The 18,793-nt window shown below is 42.4% G+C and overlaps 1 protein-coding gene and 1 non-coding gene across 7 annotated transcripts in view; one reads left to right on the plus strand and one right to left on the minus strand.

Moving 5' to 3' along the window:
- INVS (inversin) overlaps positions 1-18,793 on the minus strand; it is a 161,389-nt gene that overhangs the window by 4,766 nt on the left and 137,830 nt on the right. For 5 of the 6 annotated variants that reach the window (XM_047829961.1, XM_047829964.1, XM_047829966.1 and 2 more), the window contains one exon: positions 9,981-10,698. In XM_047829961.1, the coding sequence (XP_047685917.1) occupies positions 9,981-10,698 (718 nt within the window). The remainder of the gene's footprint in view (positions 1-9,980; positions 10,699-18,793) is intronic. The other variant, XM_047829967.1, reaches the window with a different exon arrangement.
- Positions 8,352-8,458, plus strand: LOC125151083 (U6 spliceosomal RNA). Its single transcript, XR_007146630.1, has one exon. It is a non-coding gene; the product is annotated as a U6 spliceosomal RNA (small nuclear RNA).

Here is an 18,793-nt window from a genome sequence, read left to right on the forward strand (position 1 = left end):
GCTGGGCTTTAAAGGATGCATAGGAGCTTACTGGGCAGAGAAGGGTACTCTAGGCAGAACTGGCATAAGTGGAGATATGGACATTTGTGCCAGGAAAGTAATGAGAGGGTACGAAGCATTGTGTATTTTGTGAAGAAGGATGGAAGGCTAGGCTACACTGGAAGGAGCCAACATTTGTTCAGAGCCTGTTACATGTCAGGCACATTCCTCACGATTAAGGTGAAAATCCATCAAGTAGACAGGGCTGAGTAGATGGCACATCACACCAGGATGACAACATAGGTTGTTCCTTATTCCCTTTACCAAAACAACAACTAACAACTATTCACGGCTAAGACACCACTGAGAAAGTCCTAGAACATGGGAGAGAGGCTGCAGCCCCATGCACCACAGGGGCCAAGACAGACTACAATGGGATATGAGGAACAGCTACATGCAGACTGCACTGCCCCTCCATCAGGCTGGTGTAACACCACACCAAAATGACTTTAGCTTGTGGTTCCTCAAATGGGAAAAAGGAACCCAGGGTGGAATCCAGCACCCCCAGCATTGTAGGTCACTTCTTGGGAGCCCCCACTCTGGTCTCATCCCATGGGGATTGCCAGGGAATCTGTGGGACTTGGCCACTGGGAGTCTGTGATGGGGAAGGTAGGGGCTTGCAACAACCAGTATGTGGGTCTTTGCAGACCAAGTTCCTACCTGCAGTGTCCAAGTAGTAGTCCCAATCTTTAATTTTGCTCATCTGCAGAGCCAAAACAGAGGTGCGGTCTGACCAGGGAACTCAGCAGGGTGCCTGAGTGGTTCTTAAAGAGCCTTGTCAACCCTGGAAGTCTGGTCTGCTTCAACTCAGGCAGGGGAGCTGAGGCATAACCTGGCCCACACGAGTGTTGCTCCTGGCCCTGCCTGACCAAAGCCTGGACAGACCACCTGGAGAGGTATAGCAGGTAGAGCTGGTTATCTGCAAAGCAAAAACCGTGGCCCTGTATAGCCAGGGACCTTGGGGTGCAGGTCAGCTTGAGTCAGCCACAAAACTTTAGGCCTTGGAGCTGGTTCTCATGCTCTCCATGAACAGGGAAAGTGATTCATAGCCCTAGCCATTGCTGAATAGAGCCTTCAGCCCATCTGACCAGGAAACCTAGCCAGATCACACAGGAAGCTGTGTAGCCCATCCAAAGACCTTCTTATAGTGGCACTTGAAGAGAAAGCACAACTTGGTACTATCCCTGTCTGCACTGCAAAACTGGTGGCCCCACCTGGCCAGGAAACTCCATGCACAATCTTGTCTGACTTGAGTCCCCAAACAACCTGTGCAGGCCCTACGGCCTGTCCTGCTGCTCTGTCAGTTCAGGGAAGTGACTTCATAGCCCCACCTACTAGTAAGCCTGACTAGAAAACCCAGGCACCTGCAGAGCCCATCCTAAAGCCTTGCTTGGGCAGAGAACCAACTCAGCAGTCCTATTCAACTATTCCCAGCTAGCAGCACACCCCACCTCTTGCCCCACCCCAACCTCAGAGCTTGCCCTGCCCAAAAACAGACTGCCTTAAAAGCAACCTTCATCTGCCCAAGAATGTTACTAGTAGACATGTCCAGAAACCCAAACTGAGCTGCCTGGTGAAGAACTCTTGGTTAAAGCAAACCTATGAAGTATGGAAGAGTAGACCACTTCTTCAAATGTTGAGATAGCAGCATCAGAAATTAGGAATCACAAAAGAATCAGGTAGACATGACCATGCCAAAGGAAACTAATAAAGTTCTGGTAACTGACTCTAAAATAGAGATCTGCGAGGGGCACCTGTGTGGCTCACTTGGTTAAACATCTGACTTTGGCTTAGGTCATGATCTCATGGTTCGTGAGTTCGAGCCGCATACCAGGCTGTGTGCCGACAGTGCAGAGCCTGGAGCCTGCTTCATATTCTGTGTCTCCCTCCCACTCTGCCCCTCCCCCACCTGGGCACGCATGTGTGCTCTCTCTCAAAAAGACAACATTAAAATTTTTAAAAAAGGACATGGAGATCTGTAAACTGTTCTACAAACAATTCATAATTCTTTTAAAAAGTTTAGTGAATTACAAGAATGCACAGACAACTAAATAAAATTAGCAAAATAATGCATGAACAAAAATTCAACAAAGAAAAATGGGGGGGGGGTGCAGAAAAAGAAATCCTAGCGCTGAAAAATAAAACGTCTGAACTGAAGAATTCAATAGAGAACTTGAAAATCAGACTCGACCGTGTAGAAGAAAGAATCTGTGACCTAGAAAACAGGGCATTTAAAATTATGTAGTCAGAGGAGCGAAGGAGAAAAGAATGAAAAAGTGAAGAAGGTATATGGGACTTATATAGGACATGCTAAAATGAATTGCATTATAGGAATTTGAGAAGAGAAAAAGAATGGGACAGAAAATATATTTAGGGCAGTAATAGCTGAAAGTTTCTCAAACTTGGGAGAGAAATGGACATTGAGATCCATGAAGCTGAGACACACTATATTGTCATGAGTCTAATGTTGAAATAAGCAAAAGAAAAATTATATATAACTATGAATGCACTTCTCAACAAAAAATTTTCAGGCCAGGAGAGAATAGGATGATATATTCAAAATATTAAAGGAAAAAACTGTCAAGAATTCTATAGTTGGCAAAACTGTCCTTTAGAAATGAAAGAGAGAAAAAACAAACTAAAACCAAAGTAGCTCATAATCTTACTAGACCTTCCTTGTAAGAAATGCTAACGGGAATTCTTTGAAAGTAAAAGGATGCTAGTTAACATCATAAATACTTAAGGTAGCCTAAAACTCACTGGTAATAGTAAACATATAGTCAAAATTAGAATTTGTAATATGATAATGGTTGTGCATTATGTACTTTTAAAAGTTTAAAAACTTAAGGGGCACCTGGGTGGCTTAGTCGGTTAAGTGTCTGACTCTTGATTTCAGCTCAGGTTATGATCTCATGGTTTGTAAGATAGAGGCCTGTATCCAGCTCTGTGCTAACAACATGGATCCTCCTTGGGATTCTCTTTCTCCCTCTCTCTGACCCTCCCCCACTTGTGATCTCTCAACCTCTCTCAAAATAAACTTAAAAAAACGTTAAAAAAGGTAATAAAAGTAACCATAACTACAATGGCATGAAACTAGAAATCAATTCTAGGAAAACTGGGAAATTCACAAATAAATGGAAGTTAACATTTTTCCTGAGCAACCAATGGATCAAAGAATGAATAAAAGGAAAACAAAGTATCTTGAGACCAAAATGAAATACAACACACCAAAACTTATAGAATGCAGCAACAACAGTTTTAAGAGGGAAGTTCAGAGTAATAAATGCCTACATTAAGAATCAAGAAAGATCTGATAACCTACTCTTTTTTTTTTTTTTTTTTTTTAATTTTTTTTTTTTTCAACGTTTATTTATTTTTGGGACAGAGAGAGACAGAGAATGAACGGGGGAGGGGCAGAGAGAGAGGGAGACACAGAATCAGAAACAAGCTCCAGGCTCTGAGCCATCAGCCCAGAGCCCGACGCGGGGCTCGAACTCACAGACCGCGAGATCGTGACCTGGCTGAAGTCGGACGCTTAACCGACTGCGCCACCCAGGCGCCCCTCTGATAACCTACTCTTTAAGAAAGTAGGAAAAGAACAAACTAAGTCCAAAGTTAGCAGAAGGAAGGAAATAATAAAGATTAGAGCAGAAATAAGAGCAGGAAAACAACAGAAGATTAACAAAACTAAGACTTGGTTCTTTGAAAAGAAACAAAATTGACAAAACTTTAGCTAGACTAACCAAGGCAAAAAGAGAGATGATCCAAATCAAAATTATGATTAAAAAAGGAGACATTACAACTGATCCCCAATAGAAAGGCAAAGGACCATAAGATACTACTATGAACTGGAACAACCATAAGATGCTATATGACAAACTGGACAACCTAGAAGTAATGGAAGTTATTAGAAACCTGTAAGACTGAATCAAGAAGAAACAAAATATATAGTCAATGTTCTAAGTCACGTTAATAAAATCATACGATTATCACAATAGAAGCAGAAAAAGCATTTTTACAAAATTTGACATCTGTTCATGGTAAAAATTTAACAAATTAGGTATATAAGAAATGTACCTCTACATAATAATGGCAACATGACAAGTCCACAGTTAACATCAGTGGTGAAAAGTTGAGAACTTTTCCTCTGAGAATAGGAACAAGACCAGGGTGCCCACTCACAACTCCTATTCAACACAGTACTGGAAGTCCTAGCTAGAGCAGTCAGGCAAGAAAAAGAAATAAAAGGCATCACATAAAGAAAGGAAGAGGTGACTCTGTCTCTATTTGCAGATGATTTTACATACAGAAAAACCTCAGGACTCCAGAAAGTGTTAGAGCTAATGAACAAATTCAGTAGAGTTGTAGGATACAAAGTTAACATACAAAAATAAGTGACATTTCCATACACTAAAAAATTATCTGCAAAACTAATAAAATGACCCCCATTTACAACAGCACCAAAAACAGTAAGATAGGAATAAATTCAACTGAAGAAGTGAAAGATCTCTACTGAAAACTACAAAACACTGATGAAATAAATTGAAGACACAAATAAATAGAAAGATATTCTGTCTTCTCGGATTGCAGGAATATTATAACATCCATAGTACCCAAAGTCATCTATAGATTCAGTGAAATCCCTATTAAGATTGCAGTGGCATTTTTTATAGAAGTAGGAAAAACAATTATAAAATTTATATGGAACCATAAAAGTACCCAAATAGCCAAAGCAATCCTGAGAAAGAAGAATAAAGAGAGAAGTATCATACTTCCTGATTTCAAGCTTTATTATAAACTCATAGTAATCAAAACAGTATGGTACCAGCATAAAAATAGATGCATAGACCAATGGAAGAGAACTAAAATCCCAGAAATAAACCCGTGCGTATATGGTCAATTATATTTGACAAGGGAGCCAAGCACACTCCATGGAGGAAAGACCATTTGTTTTATAGATGGTGCTGGAAAAACTGGATATTCACACGTAAAAGAATGAAACTAGACCCCTATCTTACACCACTCACAAAAATAGACTTGATATGGATTAAAAAGCCTTAAATGTAAGACCAGAAATTCCTAAAAGAAAACCCAGGAAGAAAGCTCCTTGACAGATACGTTGCCAGATTTGTTTTGTTTTTGTTTGTTTGTTTGTTTTGGATAGGACACTGAAAGCACACACAAACAAGCGGGGCTACAAAGTAAAAAGATTCAGCACAGCAAAATAATCAACAAAATTAAAAGACAACTATGGAAGAGGAAAAATATTTACAACTCATGTATCTGATAAGAGGTTATTATCTAAAATATATAAGGAACTCCTACAACTAAATAGCAAAAAACCCCAAATAATCCATTGATAAAAATGGGCAAAGGACCTGAATAGACATTTTTCCAAAGAAGATACATGAATGGACAACAGGTACACAAGAAGGTGCTCAACATCATTAATAATAGGGGAAATACAAATCAAAATCACAATGATCTACCACATCATGTCTGTTAGGATGGCAATTATCAAAAGACAAGAGGTAACAAATGTTGGTGAGGGTGTGCAGAAAATGGGAGTCTTGTGCACTGTTGACGGGACAGTAAATTGGTTTGGCCACTATGGAAAGCAGTATGGATTTCCCTCAAAGAGTTAAAAATAGAGCTACCATATGATGCATCAATTCCACTTCTGGGGATTTATAGAGAAGGAGATGAAAAACTGTTGAGATACCTGCATCTCCACGTTCACATTAGCATTATTTACAATAGGCAAGACATGGAAGTGTCCACCCATGGGTGAATCAATAAAGAAATGGTGGTGTATATATACAGTAGAATATTATTCAGCCATAAAAAGAAGGAAATGCTGCCATTTGTGGCAACACGGATGGCCCTTGAGGGCATTATGCTAAGTGAAGTCAGAAAGAAATACTGTATGGTTTTACTCTTACGTGTAATCTTAAAAGATCAAATTTGTGGTTACCAGAGGCAAGGGGTGAGGGGAGGAGGAACTGGGTGTAGATGATCCAAAAGATACACACTTACAGTTATGAGATAAATAAGTGCTGGGGATATAATGGACAACATGATAACTATAGTTAACACTGCTTTATGGTCTATATGAAAGTTGATGAGAGTAAATCCTAAAAGTTCTCATCACAAGGGGAAAAAAAACCAATTTAAGTATCTCCCTGAGATACTGGATGTTAACTAAACTTATTGTGGTAATCTTTTCATATGAATCATATATGTAAGCCAAGTCATTATGCTGTACACCTTATACTTATACAAGGCTGTAGGTCAGTTACAGCTCAGTGAAACTGGTGGGGAAAGAGGCTGAGTAACTTGCAGAAGGTCTCACAGCTAGAGCCAGGAGAGACCAACATTCAAACTCGGTGCCGTCTGGTCTAACAGCCAAATACTGCTAAGGACTTTGGTCTGTACTATGTACTTAGTGGGCATCGGCAAAGGGTTTTAAAAAGGATGGCAAAAGTAAGAGCTGTATTTTACTAGGTTCATTCTGTTGCAGGGTGGGGCCTGGAGTGGGAGAAAGGTATGGGACATGGGGATGATGGCTGTCTTTACATCTAACGTTGGGTTGATGGGGTCTATCCCACATGCACTCTAAAACTTACTGAACACAGCTGTTTTGGAGCCTCTCAAGGAAACCTGCATCACTGTTCATTATCGGGTTGGTAGACTAGTGAGCTTATAAGGTGCTGCAGAAAGCAACAGGCCCCATGCCTGATTTTACCATACACCAAATGGGAAATGACGTCTTCCTGAAGTCTGCTGAGAAGTCTTTGTGGTACTAGGCGCAGGTACTAGGTACTTCTCTCTTGCCCTAAAGGCCGATTTCACTCAAACTGCATGACTCTTCTTTTTCTTGTAGCATGCCAAACCAGGCACCTCTCTACTAGACTATAGATCACACTTCCAAAAAGCCAACTATGGAGAAAAGCTGGAGATAACGGGGCAATACTGCTCCATAGTTCGGCTTCTTTGGTTTGTAGGCAGAAAACTCACTGGGAAGCCCAGGTGTTGGCTTTCACTGTGTACAGTTTCCACCTAATCGATAGCGGAATGCAGACTTTTGAGTCTCTGTCCAGATGATAGGATGGTGCCAGGGGTTAGAGTAACAGCCTCTGTTCTTCTATTTTCAAGAAAAATAGCACTTCTGATTTGTTGAGAGTCCTAAGATGCCCAGTCATCCCTATCAGCCCAGGGTTCACGGCTCTCCTTATGGTCCAGCCCGGCCTTGCTTACTAACCTCACAACATGCTAGAGAGGAGCTGATAGGAAGGTAGTTTACAAACGTTTAGATGAAGACGGAAGTGTTTAACACAACAACTGCTCTCAGCCACAGCAACTCCCCAGCCTCACTTAGGTCATCCAGTATCCAGTTTCAACATTGAAAATAAAGTCTTGATTGGTAATAAGATTCACACGTTAAGACTAAGCCTCACTCACCGCCTCAGGGCCCAAGGTTCACGCTGCTCGCCCTACCCCTGCCCGTTTCCCAGTCTGCCCGTCTCCGTCCTCAACATGTCTCCTACGATAGTCTGCATTTGTGGAGCACGTGTGTGCCAAGCCCTGTGCTCTACCCCACCCCTCGTTGCTCCTTAGGTTTCGTGTCAGACACCATACCCTGCTCCAGGACAATGCTGTGAGCTCCCGTACTTAAAACAGAAGATGCACAGGCTGTATAACAGAATCAATGGGACTGTTTCTACTGTCACCAGACATGCGACTTCCCACAATGCGCAGCATCCCACAATCCCTTTGGGAGTCAAAGTCCCATCTCAGAATTGTACAATGGTGCAGCCAGAGGACCTGTGTAATTGCCTCCCCAGATGGGCCTACAGACTATGAGCCCACTGTTCCTGGGGGGATGACTGAAGGCTCATTTGCTGCTATGCACACTTACGGACAGGACCTGTCAGCTTCTGACTCTTCAAAGGAGTCAAAGAAACAGCTTGACTGGAAGGCATTTCAGCTAGGGAGCAGCTGTGGGGCCTGATATGGTACACCTTGTTGGCTTGTTTCGATCCCAAGTTTCAGCTGAAATACTTAAAAAGTTCCTCTGGGACGGTAGCCAGTGCACATGCTGGCAGAACTCCCCAAGGAGGGAGAGCAAGGACCATCCCCATCTATGGCTTCAGAGTCAGACTATCTCCGCTTCAAGCCAGTACAGCACTTATTAGCTCTGCAACCTTGGTGGGTTGATTAAGTTCTCTGTGCTTCAGTTTCCTCATCTGTGAAATGGGGGATAAGAACAGTGCCTCACACGGTTATTGGGAAGGATTAAATCCGTTAACACAGTGTTCGCTTCGGCAGCACATATACTAAAATTGGAACGACACAGAGAAGATTAGCGTGGCCCCTGCACAAGGATGACACACAAATTCATGAAGCGTTCCATATGAAAAAAAAAACAGTTAACACACATAAAACTACTTAGAACAGCATCTGGCACAAGTGCCTAATAATGCCAAGTACTAGTATTAATGACAGTAATAAAACGTCCCCCTGTAACAACATTACCTTGACGAGCGGGAGCACCATCCAGGCAGCCCTTTTCCCCCAGCCTGTTCTAAGGTGAGGAGCGTGAGGCCGGCCTCCGCTGCCTTTATCTTGACCACTGCAAACACTGCCTTTACTGAGAACATATGGGAAAGGCCCTTGAGTCCGAGCTTCAAGTGCCTGATCTGTATCACCAGGACAAGTCATGTTTCCTGAGACCATTTGCTTGCCTGAAAAATGGGAACACTGATCCCTATCGTGATGGCTTCCTGGGATGGCTGGGAGAGCAAAGGGGTTCAGGCAGGAGGTGACTTTATAAGACCAGCAGCTTGAACGGACACGAGGACCCACTGTAGCAAAGGCCATGCCAGCATGGAGCAGATCGCCCGGCTTCCGGCCAGGCAGTCCTTGGCACCACAGTCCCTGAGGCCTCTCCCTGGATCTCACAAGAACCTCTCCCGCTCTCTCCTCTTTCTCTGCCAACGTTAGGGTCTCTCTGCCCTTTTATCTCCTGACAAGGGTGTTGACATGCGGCACACCTGTGCTCGCAGTGATTTGCTTGCTTTGTTCCCCCCGTCAACCTTCCTCTCTGGCGATGGAGGCCACCTGACCCCCAGCTGTGGGCAGTGGCTCCAGCCCTCCCCCAGACGCTGGTCATTACTAAGGCCTAATGTAGATTTAGGCCCTAGTGGGGCCTGCAGATAGATGGAGGAGACTATGAAATATGTGAAAAACTGGTCGCAAAGGACTCCTCCAGTCCTCCAGAGATTCCTGCCTGGAGAGATCTGTCTCCGTATTTCAGGGAGCCTCCACCACCACTCCTAGCACCTACCCAACATTCCGAGCTTGGCAGGTGCTCTCACAGGTTGTTGCAATATGTTTAATACTCAGCCCCTCAACCGCACCCTGGCTTAGGTACTTGGGGTGTGACTAATTTGTGGGTAGTAAAAACATAAAAAGAAAAATAAAATATCTTCCACGGGTAGTACTTTAGAAATTACGAAGTGCACACTATCTCACTCAGCAGCCTGCCGTATAAACAGGATGGGTGCAGCGATTACTAAATCCTATTTTACAGGTGAGGAAACTGAGGGTCAGGGAGGCCACGTGATTTGCCCGAGGTCAGATAACTTGTCAGAAACCCGAAACTCAGGCTTCCTGGTTACACACTGAGGCTTTTTTCCTTGACTCCAGGCTATCCTGGGTGCTTCCTACCTTTCTTGGCAAAAACATCTTCCAAATAGCTCATCCAATGTAAATAACTAGGACCTACACGTGAGTGAATTTTATGGGCGGGTTCAGTAAAATTGGCCTTGTGCCAGCACGTGGAATTCACTAGAAAATGCCACTTGAGCACAGGGCGTGTCATGTTAGGAGCATCAGGACAACCACAGAATCAGAGACTCGTGGCACCCCCATCGTCCTACCTTCTCCAGGCCCGCTGGATGACCGCGGCCGCCTTGTTCTTCTTGCGAAACAGCTCTTTCCTGCTCCTTTCTCTCTGGATTATCTGCAGCCGCAGTTCTACGGGGAGAAGGTCAATATTGACACTCTGCCCAGAGAGGGGACCAGGTGCTGGATCAGTCTCCTTGGATAGCTGGGTGTCCTCAGACAGGGCAGATGTTCCCAGCTTCCTGACTCCCGACTTCAACACCTCTGTGCTCTGTGGCAAATCTGAGTAGATCCCTCCTGCGAGCTTGTCCTGTGTCACTTTGTTTCTTGGTGTCCGATGGTGGAGAGGATGCTGCCCAGCGTGGACCACCTCCCCCTTGGCACTGCCAGGCCGGCTAGAACCAGCCGGGGAGCCCCTTCCTCCTCTGAGCTCTTGAATGCGCCTTTTTTGGGAAGCACACCTGGCCTTGGGTGCTGGGTCCTGCCGCCTGCCGGGCTTCCGGTGGCCATCCTGCTGTGGAAGGCTTGCAGCTGCCCAACCGGGGTCCTCTCCTTCCTCATCAGGCCCAGCCGCCCTGATACAGGAGGGCTGCTTCAAGAAGCCTTTCCCCTTGTCACACCGCCGCTCACCAACTGTCTCACCTCCGGACTTCTCAACAGAGGAGACTCCCGGATGCCTGTTTCCATTCTTGCCTTTACTGGGGCTGAAGTGGACAGAGGCAGATCGGCCTTTAGAGTGTTCTCTGGATGATTCTTGGGGAGATAAGGAAAAAAGGAAAGAATATTTATTGTCCCTAACTTACATAGTAGGGCAATTCTGCCCATTTTTTCACATAAAATACTCACACTCGTCCGATAGCTTCACCATGATAGTAGTGACTCTAGTCAGAAAAAAACCGTTCAACTTCTATTTCTAGCAATGGAATGTTAGATAACCTGAAATCCTTCCCATTACAAGAACCTACAAATGCTGGGGCGCCTGGGTGGCTCAGTCGGTTGAGCGTCCGACTTCAGCTCAGGTCACGATCTCACGGTCTGTGAGTTTGAGCCCCACGTCGGGCTCTGGGCTGACGGCTCGGAGTCTGGAGCCTGCTTCCGATTCTGTGTCTCCCTCTCTCTCTCTGCCCCTCCCCATTCATGCTTTGTCTCTCTCTGTCTCAAAAATAAATAAACGTTAAAAAAAATTAAAAAAAAAAGAACCTACAAATGCTGACTAAAGTACAATAAACATTCTCTTACAAGCACCATGGTGCCTTCAAGAAAATAAAGGAAATCCTTGGGAGGCCAAAAATAAAGAGAAAACTGAAAATCTGGGTGTTAAGCGTGTGAGATGATCCAGCAGCCGTCTGGGCAGATAGTAGCGGTGGAGTGGGCAACAGTTGGTCTTATTAAATATCTGGCTGTGCACATCTTGACAAGGACAGAAAATGAGGGCTTGCAGGCAGATAGTTAGCTATAACCATGACCCTGCATGAAGCCAGGACTCCTGAGGGGGTAAATCCTTTGGGAAATGATAGTCCAGATTAAAAAAAAAAAAATCTAACTGCCAGCACTGGGAAACAGCAAGCAAGGTTGTCTTAGCCTGGGTTCTGGATGGGGGAAAGAGTCTCCTTTGAAAATTCAAAACCCAAGTTCTCTGCCTCACGTGGTTTCATTTTCATTTATTCTTAACCCATAGGAAAAATTCATATAAGGAACCAAGATGGTGGTGCAAGATGCTTTGTAGAAGCAAACACAATATTGCTTTAACATGGCATTCCCTCAACTCAGGCCACACAGAGGGGTCCTTCTGAAAATGACTTCATAATCCGAAATTATAAAATGCATGAGGAAACAATCTACCATGAATGAGTTAACAGACACAATCGCATTATTAGACTGGCAAGAGCTTAGCTAATAGAATAGTGTGCACACACACACACACACATGAACTGATTAAACACACAAAAGAATTTAAAAATAAGAGGAAAGAACACACCTATTTGAAAAATCAATAAATACAACATCTAAAATGAAACATTTTAGACTCAATGTAAAAAGGAATGCAGGAACTTCTATAATGGCAGAATTGAGGCATACTCACCACTGAGGACAATAGAACAGCCTAACAAAATATTACAAACCACCTGTCTGAAGACATCAAAAGGCTAACAAGTCAGGAAAAATAGGGGGCCAAGACACAGGAGAAGCAGGTAACCAACAGAGATGAGCAAGGCATTTGGGGCCATATGTTCCTAGGGGAATCATTTCCTCAAGGTCTAGAGGACAACACTTGGGAGTCCAGAACCTTGCAAGAAGCATTCTTTTGGACTGGAACCCTGGAGGGCTCTATTTTAGGAGAAAAGGGGAATGCGTGGTAAGTTGACCCTTGCAGCGACTGAGTGCAGCTTTGCATCATCTCAGTTCTGGAGACTGGGTTAAGGTGATCTCGGGTTGTTCATTCTGGAAACCGGATTAAGGTGATCTTGGATTGTTCACACTCCTAAATGCCTGCTGGGAGCCAATGCAAATCCTTTCTGGAGGAATTAATATCATCTTAGGTCTCAAGTTATTTCTATAGTTCTTTATATTAAATGTCTACCACTCAATCAAAGATATGCAGGCAGATAAGAAGACAATAAAAATGGACACACAGGGTATCCAGATAATGTGTTTTCAGAAACAGACTTTCAAATAACTATTTTGCAGTGCAAAAAAGTATCCAAACTAGCTACTCTTCATGTAACACAAAAGGGGATATAAGAAAATATCCTTGTATCTCCTCATTTGTGTTTTTTTAAATGTTTAAATATTTATTTTTGAGAGAAAGAGAGAGACAGAACACAAGTGGAGGAGGGGCAGAAAGAGAGGGAGACACAGGATCTGAAGCAGGCTTCAGGCTCTGAGCTGTCAGCACAGAGCCCCACGTGGGGCTCGAACTCATGAGCCCTGAGATCATAATCTGAGCAGAAGTCGGATGCTTAACCAACGGAGCCACCCAGCCGCCCCTTTGTATCTGATATAGAAAGGATAAACCAGAAACTGAAGAGATTGGGTACTAACTGGGATGGGTCAGGAAAGGGATAGAAAGAAGAGGGAAATGGGAACTGGGTAGTGGGCCTGGGGGAGAGCGATGCTTCTCTGTTCATCTCTTTTTGTACAGCTCTGACTTTTAGAACCATTATAATGGTTCACATATACCAAAAAAAGCCCCAATTAATTAACAATGTAGATGCCACTACACACCTATTAGAATGGTTGAAAACCCAAAAACACAGAAAACACCAAATGCTGAAGAGGCTGTAGAACAACAGGAACTCTTCACTCATTGCTGGTGGGAATGCAAAATGGTGCAACCACTTTGGAAATAGTGTGGCGGTTCCATACACAACCATTCTTACCATACAATCACGAAATTGTGCTCTGTCATTTACCCAAATGAATTTAAAACTTATGTCCACCCAAAAAACCTGCACGTGGATGTTGAGGGTAGCTTTATTCATAATTTACAAAACTTGGAAGCAACCAAGATGTACTTCAGTAGCTGAATAGATGGTTAAACTGTGATACATTCAGACAATGGAATATTATTTAGCACTTAACAGAAATGAATGGAAAGGAAATCAGTGCTAAACAGGAATGAGCTATCAAGCCATGGAGGATATTCCCAAGTGAAATATTACTTCCCTTACACGAATATCACTAGTGCATATTAGTAAGCGAAAAAGAAGCCAATCTGAAAAGACTACCTATTGTGTGATCCCAACTAAATGACCTTTTGGAAACAGGCAAAACTATGGCGATAGTAAATGGATCAGTGGTTGCCAAGGGCTCAAGGATACTTAGGCAGAGCACCGGGGATTCATAGGGCAGTGTGATAGTTAATTCTGTGTGTGAACTTGACTGGGATAAGGGACATCCAGACAGCTGGGAAAACATTATTTCTGCATGTGTCTGTGAGCGTGTCTCCAAAAGAAATTAGCATGTGAATTTGCAGACTGAGTAAAGGAGATTGCCCCCACCAATGCAGGTGGGCAACATCTAGTCTACCGAGGGCCTTAATAGAACAGGAAGTTGGAGGAAGGGGAAATTTGCTCTCTTTGCTTGAGCTGGGACAGCGTCACCTGCCCTTAGACACAGGAGTTCCTGGTTTTCCAGCTTTCAGACTTGCATCAGGACTTCTACCATCAGCCCCCTCATCCCCTTGATTCTCAAGCCTGGGGACTCGGCCTCACACCATCTGCTCCCCTGGTTCTCAAGCTTTCAGATTCACTGAATCATACCGCCCGCTTTCCTGGTTCTCCAGTTTGGAGGTAGCAGATCGTGGGACTTTTCAGCCTCCATAATCAAGCGAGCCAATTTCTATAACAAACCTCCTCTTTTATATATATCCTATTGGTTCTGTTTTTCTGGAGAATCCTGACTAACACAGGCAGTGAAACTATTCTGTATGACACTGTAATTAATGGTGGATACATTATACATTTGTCAAAGCCTACACCAGGCATGAAGTCTGATGTAATTTGTGGGCTTCATGTGATAAGAATGTATCAATGTAGGTTTATCACTTTTAACAAATGTACCACTCTGCTATAGGATGTTGATAGTGGGGGAGTATGCATGTGTTGGGGGCTAGGAGTGTATGGCCTTTCTGTTTCAATTTTGCTGTAACCTAAAACTGCTCTAAAAAGTAAACTCTATTTTTTAAAAACATTTTTAGTTATTTTATTTATTTTAGTTTTTAAGCTTATTTATTTATTTTGAGAGACAGAGACAGAGAGCAAGCAGGGGAGGGGCAGAGAGAAAGGTAGAGAGAGAATTCCAAGTAGGCTCCATACTGTCAGCACAGAGTCCGATGTGGGACTCGATCTCATGAACTATGAGATCATGACCTGAGCTGAAATCAAGAGTCAGACGCTTAAGCGACTGAGCCACCCAGGTGCCCCTAAAAAGTAAACTCTATTAAAAGGAAAAAAATTAAGAGGTACAAACTTCCAGTTATAAAATGAGTAAGTCACAGGATGGAAAGTACAGCAGAGGACATATAGTCAATAATATTATAATAGGGTTGTATGGTGACAGATGGTAGCTACCCTTGTGACCAGCATTGCATAATGTACAGAACTGTCCAATCACTGGGTTGTAACCCTGAAACTAATGTAACATTGTATGTCAACCACACCTCATTAAAAAAAGGAAAAATAATGGAGACAGATGATATTAGATACTATTAACTAGTAATAAAATAATGTGATTTGGGTATTAATATAGATAGATTAGTGAGAAAAAAGACAAAGCTAAAAATATACCCATTTGTAAAAGTATATAATAAACATAGTATTAAATTTTTTAAAATGTTTATTTATTTATTTTTGAGAGAGAGGAGAGAGAGAACAAGTGGGGAAGGGTCAGAGAGAGAGGGAGACATAGAATCTGAAGCAGGCTCCAGGCTCCGAGCTGTCAGCGCAGAGCCCGACATGGGGCTCAAACTCACAAACCGTGAGATCATGACCTGAGCCTAGGTCGGACGCTCAACCGACTGAGCCACCCATGCACCCTTGATAGCATTTTTAATTTGTGGGTGTGGACCCAGAGAGGGATGCTGTACCCCTCCTGAAGCCGTCATTCACAAAGCCCGCTGCCAATTTTGCAGCTGCATGTATATGGCTATTCCTCCATAGCCATATGGAAGATTATTCCATGTATATGGCTAGAACAACTGCCTATTATCTAAAAAGAAGTCATTAGATTCCATCCCTATATAAAAAATTAAATTTGAGATAATAAAAATTGCTGTGTTTGTTAGATCTTGAAGTTGGAAAAACCTTTTCTTTTCTTTTTTTTCTTTTTTAATGTTTCTTTATTTCGAGGGAGAGAGACAGAGTGTGAGAAAGGGAGGGGCAGAGAGAGAGGGAGACACAGAATCCGAAGAAGGCTCCAGGCTCCAGCACAGAGCCCGATGTGGGGCTCGAACTCGCCAACCACGAGATCATGACCCGACCCAAAGTCAGACACTTAACTGACTGAGCCACCCAGGAGCCCCATGGGAAAATCCTTTCTTAGCATAAAATCACAAGAAGAAAAATCTCAAAAGAAAAAATTAAACAGAATTAAAAGGTAAAATAAAAAAAGACATTCACTATCTATGATAGACAAACGTTACTATTTTTATTATGTAACAAACTTTTAGAAATACTAAGAAAATTGGGGCTCCTGGGTGGCTCAGTCGGTTAAGCATCCGACTTCGGCACAGCTCATGATCTCGCGGTTTGTGAGTTCGAGCCCCGCATTGAGCTCTGTGCTGACAGCTCAGAGCCTGGAGCCTGCTTTGGATTCTGTCTCCCTCTCTCTCTACCCCTCCCCTGCTCACGCTCTGTCTGTCTCAAAAATAAATAAACATTAAAAAAAAAAGGAATATTAAGAAAATGAAAAACCAATATAAAAATTGACAGAGGACATCTGTGAACAGTCCAGAAAATAAATACACAAAGCCAATGAAAATATGACAAAATTCTATCCTGCTAACTAGGATTCAATAAAATCATTATTTGCCTAAATGTTTGGAGAGAGTTTGGTTGTTTTTGTTGTTGTTGTTTCTTTGCTTTTAAAAGGGTATGACTTGGGAATGCAAACTGGTGTAGCCACTCTGGAAAACAGTATGGAGTTTCCTCAAAAAATTAAAAACAGAACTACTCTACAATCCAGCAATTGCACTACTAGGCATTTATTCAAGGGATACAGGTATGCTGTTTTGAAGGGACACATGCACCCCTATGTTTATAGCAGCACTATCAACAATAGCCAAAGTATGGAAAGAGCCCAAATGTCCATCGATGGATGAATGGATAAAGAAGATGTGGTGTATATATATATATATATATATATATATATATATATATATACACATACACACACACACACACACACACACACACACACACACACACACACTGGAGTATTACTTGGCAATCAAAAAGAATGAAATCTTGCCATTTGCAACTACATGGGTGGAACTGGAGGATATTATGCTAAGTGAAATCGGTCAGTCAGAGAAAGACAAATATCATATTACTTCACTCATATGAGGACTTTAAGAGACAAAACAGATGAACATACAGGAAGGGAAGCAAAAATAATATAAAAACAGGGAGGGGGACAAAACATAAGAGACTCTTAAAATACAGAACAGAGGATTGCTGGAGGGGTTGTGGGAGGGGGGATAGGCTAAATGGGTAAGGGGCATTAAGGAATCTACTCCTGAAATCATTGTTGCACCATGTGCTAACTAACTTGGATGTAAATTATAAAAAATAAATAAATTATAGGAAAAAAAAAGGGTACGACAACCTTCTGCAACCTTCCCGGAATGAAATTTGACAGGATGTTTAAAGACCCATAAAAATTAGAGATGTTTGTGTACACAAAAATTTATATGAAAGTCTATTAGCTTATATGTCCTACAACACAGACATGAATAAACAAGTCATGTTGTATTCATAATCTGATATAATACTAAGCAGCTAGTAACATTTATGTTGAAAATAAGGAGACAATGTAAGAAGATCTCAAAACAGGATGCCCAGTTTTCTGAATTAAAAAAAGGAAAGTTCTAGGGGTGCCTGGGTGGCTCAGTTGGTTAAGTGACTGACTTCAGCTCAGGTCATGATCTCACAGTCCTTCATTTGAGCCCCACATCAGGCTCTGTGCTGACAGCTCAGATCCTGGATCCTGCTTCTGATTCTGTGTCTCCCTCTCTCTCTGCCCCTCCTCTGCTCATGCTCTGTCTCTCTTCATCTCTGAAAAGTGAATACATGTTAAAAAAATTAAAAAAAAAAAAAAGGAAAGTTGTAGTAGATGGAATGGAACCAAAGTTATAAGAGTTGTTAAGATTAAGGAAGATTTTTATTTATTTTTTGTTCTTTTATCTTTCAAAAATTGTTTTGTAATGGACATTAACTAATTTTGTAATTAGGAAAAACATCATTTCCTGTTTAAATAAAAAGTACCCAACTACAAAAAAAAAGGCCCAACAATTAAAATCAACTAGAATGTGGAAAAGAACTCAAAATGGAATATAAATAATAACAAACAAACCTAACTATCTTACAAATGAATTAGGTAACCACACTAAAAGGTGAAGAAGAAAACTGACCTAAGTAACTTCACAAAAACAGATTTTGGCTGAATACTGTAAGGACAAAAAGGACAAAAAGTAATGTCTGTAAATACCGTGCTCTAGGTAGTAAGTCTGTCTCTTGCAGGGGTATGGGTTAGCAATTCTGAAACTGCTGTGCTGTATACTAGGATTGAACAAATAAACGTATATATCATAGATGAAGGGAGCCGATCTTTCACTGCTGGAGGGAGCACTTCAAATAGAAAAGAATAAACTCTGTGGTGTTGAATAGAATTGGAGGTATCATAAATATGAACTCATGGAGTGTGTGTGTGTGTGTGTGTGTATGTGTGTGTAATACACATACACACAGCTAGATGCAGAAACAAATGTAAATAATTTTTAGCTCTGTCTGCTGAAAGGGCTTAGGAGCAATGGTACTCCAGTAGTAATATGCCTACCTAGCACTCAGATCTTGATTTCTTTAAAAAGATTTTTTTTAATGTGTATTCATTTTTTAGAGAGAGAGAGAGAGAGACAGAGGCAAGCGGGGGAGGGGCAGAGAGAGAGGGAGACACAGAATCAGAAGCAGGCTCCAAGTTCTGAGCTGTCAGCAGAGCCCCACGTGGGGCTCGAACTCACAGGCCATGAGATCATGACCAGAGCTGAAGTCAGCTGCTTAACCCACTGAACCACCGAGGCACCCCCCAGATCTTGATTTCTAATACCATTCTTCAACAAAGGGAACCAGGA

Source organism: Prionailurus viverrinus, chromosome D4 (genome assembly GCF_022837055.1).
Source record: "Prionailurus viverrinus isolate Anna chromosome D4, UM_Priviv_1.0, whole genome shotgun sequence".
Taxonomy (NCBI): Eukaryota; Metazoa; Chordata; class Mammalia; order Carnivora; family Felidae; genus Prionailurus; species Prionailurus viverrinus.